General features: G+C 39.9%; 1 protein-coding gene across 1 annotated transcript in view; it reads left to right on the top strand.

Moving 5' to 3' along the window:
• The first annotated feature begins 1,495 nt into the window (after nt 1–1,495).
• Nucleotides 1,496–3,915, top strand: part of LOC107669787 (long-chain fatty acid transport protein 6) — a 17,734-nt gene continuing 15,314 nt past the window's right edge. Inside the window, exon 1 of the mRNA XM_016462180.1 lies at nt 1,496–2,190. Coding sequence (XP_016317666.1) covers nt 1,716–2,190 — 475 coding nt within the window. The 5' untranslated portion in view covers nt 1,496–1,715. The remainder of the gene's footprint in view (nt 2,191–3,915) is intronic.

Here is a 3,915-nt window from a genome sequence, read left to right as displayed (position 1 = left end):
TCTAAAACATGAAAACAGTCATTCCTGTACCTCCTGATAAGCTAAGTATATTCATATAGATTTCATAACTATATCCATATACAATTCATACATTATATAATAATTAGAGATGAATTTGAAGCCCCACTGATGAGGAATCTGAGGTTTAGCGCCATCCTGTGGGTCTTCATTATCTCTGCACTGCTTTTCACTTGTTATTCTGACAGCTAATACTTGCATGCGTTAATGGTAATAAACCCAGAAGCCAGTTGTTGATACCCATTTATGATATTTATGAACATCATCAGCAAGATGTTAAAAATCCTGATCCATACAAGACAACCAAAAGATAATAATAGCCAAAAGTTTCTTCAAAAGATTGTTTTTGTAAGTCTCTTCTGCTCGGCAAGACTGCATTAATTTGATCATAAATGCAGTAAAATAGTAATATTGTGAAATATTATTACATTTAGTCATTTATCAGATGCTTTTATCGAAAGCGACTTACAAATGAGGACAATAGAAGCAATCAAAACCAACAAGAGAGCAATAATCTTAAGTGCTGTGACAAGTCTCAGTTAGCGTAACACAGTACATGCAGCAAGGGTTTTATAATAAATAAAAAGAAAACAAGAAGATAGAATAGAAAAAGAACAGAGCATGCTATAGTGTCAGAGGCTCTCTTTTTTAGAGAAAACAAGTAGTAAGACTAGAATTAGAATAGAGTGTGAAATACAGATGGGAGAGATGTGTTCTAGCTGATTGTTGAAGCTGGCTGAGGACTGGCTAGGGCTAGGGTGAAGGAACCAGGAGCAGTCTTTATGATCCAGATAAAGACGTACAGGGGCAGGAGCACACACGTAGCACAGGGGATAGGCGTCAAAGGGTTACTCAGCCCAGAATGAAAATGTCTTCCAAACCCCTAACATAAAGATCATTTGGATGAAAACCGGGAGGCTGTGACTTGAGTCAAGTTTGGGGGTGAGTTAAAAACAAAAACTGAAATTGATCAAAACTGACAATAAAGACAAGTGTAATGTTACTAAATATTTCAAATAAATGCTGTTGTTTTGAACTGTTTGTTCATCTATGCATCCTGAAAAATAACATGTATCAGCGTTTCCACAAAAACATGAAGCAGCAAAATTGTTTTCAACACTGAACAAATTTGATAGCATAATAAAATGAATGCTAAGTGTAACTTATATCATAAATATGTGTTAAAGTAGTACTTAGTTGTAAAACATTAACAATGCACTTATGGGCAATACAAAGATTATTGTGTGTTTATTGTCATACGTTTCTAATCGCATAAGACAAACAACTCGCCATGTTATATATTAATGAGAGCATCCAGTGTGGGAGGATTTACTCATTTCATCATGAATTACTCAAAAATAATCTAAAGTAATTTACACAGTGAGAGTATTATATGCGTGTCAGTAGAGTCTCACAGCCATGATGCTTAGACAGCCCTTCTGAGCATAAGAGACAGCTTTATTGGGTTATGAGCGGTTTGGACTTAAAAGCAAGCCTTGTATGCTTTCTGGTGATATCTGTAAGTATGTGTTTGAGGAGAATGAGCGTAATGATCGGCTCGATGAGGCTGAGGTTGAGCAGCCAGGCTTGCGCATGCGCAGTAGCGTCTGAGGGTATTTAAATATGGGCTGAAGAGTCCTGCAGCTCAACACAAGCAGTTCTTCTCGCCAGTGTGAGAGTTACACCAACCCGTCACAATGAGCTGGGCCATCAGCACTCTGGCCGTCGGGATGGTCACTCTTCTGCTCATTCAGAGGAAGTTTTACCCCTGCTTTTGGGACGACTTGATGTACTACGCGAGAGTTCGGCGCGTGGGGAGCATGATGATGGCGAGGATGAAGCGCGGGGTTGTCACATATCTCCAGTGCTTTGAGCTCCAAGCCAGAAACATCCCAGAGAAAGCCTTCATAGTGTTCGAAGAGCAGACCCTCACTTACAGGGCCGTGGATGCGCGGAGCAACAGATTCGCAAACGCGTTGAAATCGCACTGCGGTCTGAAACACGGCGATATCGTGGCGCTGCTGATGAACAACGAGGCGGACTTCATCTGCGTCTGGTTCGGACTCTGTAAACTGGGCTGCGAGGTCGCGTTTCTCAACTTCAACATCAAATCTCAGTCGCTGCGGCACTGTCTGCACAGCTGTGGAGCTAAAGCGCTCGTCATCGGCTCAGGTAAGCTACGCAACGCTACGCGCAGGTATAGTAGCTCGCGAGCGCTGAACACGGCCAGAGGCGCATGTGGCGACACGTTACACATCTGCAGTCTACAGTATACAGTGTAGGAGAGACTGCCCTCAGTCACTGCAGCTTCTCTTCAAGCTAAACATGTTTCATCTTGTGAGAACATCGAGTGTGTGAGTGTGTGTGTGTGTGTGTGTGTGTGTGTGTGAGTGACTATTGCCCTACACCAACCCTACCCCTAAACCTACCCCTCACAGGAAACTACTGGCAATTTTCGAATTTAATAAAACACCGTTTTGTATGTTTTTTTAAGCCGTTTGTTTTACGGGGACACAAGAAGTGTCCTCATAAACCATGTTTACGTTGTAGTACCCATGTCATTATACATGTGTGTGTGTGTTTGTGTGTGTGTGTGGTGAACAGTGTTGGGGGTAATATATTACAAGTAACGTGAGTTACGTAATCAGATTACTTTTTTCAAGTAACTAGTAAAGTAACGCATTACTTTTGAATTTACAAGAGAATATCTGAGTTACTTTTCCAAATAAGTAAGGCAAGTTACTTTTTTTGTCCAACGTATTGATTGACAGCTCTCCTGTCCCCATGTTGAGAGAAATCAGATGTTACTGTAGTTCTAAAATAAATATGAATATGCATTAATTAATCTCACTCACAAAAAAAAACCTACAAAAAAAAACAGATTCAGTATTCTTCTTTTTTATGGAGTAACGCAATATTGTAATGCATTACTTTTAAAAGTAACTTTCCCCAACACTGGTGGTGAAGCACAGAATGCCTTTACACACTTTGTCACTGTCCTTCACGTGTAAAGATATTACGTGATTATGTATGTTTTGGTTGCTTATACTGCCCTTGCTGATTATTGCATGCTTTGAAAACTCAGTTTACCAACAACTTTTACACGCTAGAACCACTCAGATTAATATTTAAACCAATGTTAGTTATATATCTGATTTTTGGGTGGGTTTCCAACATAAACGTTGATTAATTCTAACAAATAAAATAAGGCAGCCACAAAACTCTTTCTTTAACTTGTATTCCTTTCAATTTAAGTGATACTAGCGAAAACAATACACATTTTGCACCAAACACAACAGTGATAATATCAATCCAACACCACTTGTTCATCTGAGATCAAAAATTGACCCATCTTGATCAAACTATGAATCAAGTCCTTGAGTGTGAAAGCACAATGTTTAAAAGTCAAAGAAAGTAGTCTTCTCTGTGATCATGTTAGACATTGAAGAAGTCCAATGGCAGCGACGACTGAAGTAGGCTCAAACGTTGTCCTTGAATCACAATTATTATCCGTATTGTAAAGCGTCGAATCAGTCCTTAAAAGCAACTCCATGGTAGGGAACCAAACAGATAGCCTTTAGTAGGCCTACTTGCCAACTCCATCAACGAAGATTCGAATTCAATCCACAACGCTTCCATATGTATCAAGCATAACATAGGAAAAAAAACCTTCTACAAACAGAAAAAACACCTCAATCATTATCCTCGTTCTACCAATTAAAGGTTCTACTTAATGATGGCGGCACGTTCACACGCTGCGGCTTCTCTATCTCCCGACAGAAAGGTGTTTTCGTGTTTTTTGTCTTGTGAGTCGCAGTGTTTTTGTACGTATTCGTCGCGTCTATCTGTCTCTAAGCGCGCATACAGTCGTGAGTTTCTGCTCGATGTCGGCAGAAC

This window comes from Sinocyclocheilus anshuiensis, unplaced genomic scaffold, assembly GCF_001515605.1.
Source record: "Sinocyclocheilus anshuiensis isolate Anshui unplaced genomic scaffold, SAMN03320099.WGS_v1.1 scaffold889, whole genome shotgun sequence".
Taxonomy (NCBI): Eukaryota; Metazoa; Chordata; class Actinopteri; order Cypriniformes; family Cyprinidae; genus Sinocyclocheilus; species Sinocyclocheilus anshuiensis.
Note: the sequence above shows the minus strand (reverse complement) of the source record. Positions and strands in the feature narration are given on the sequence as shown.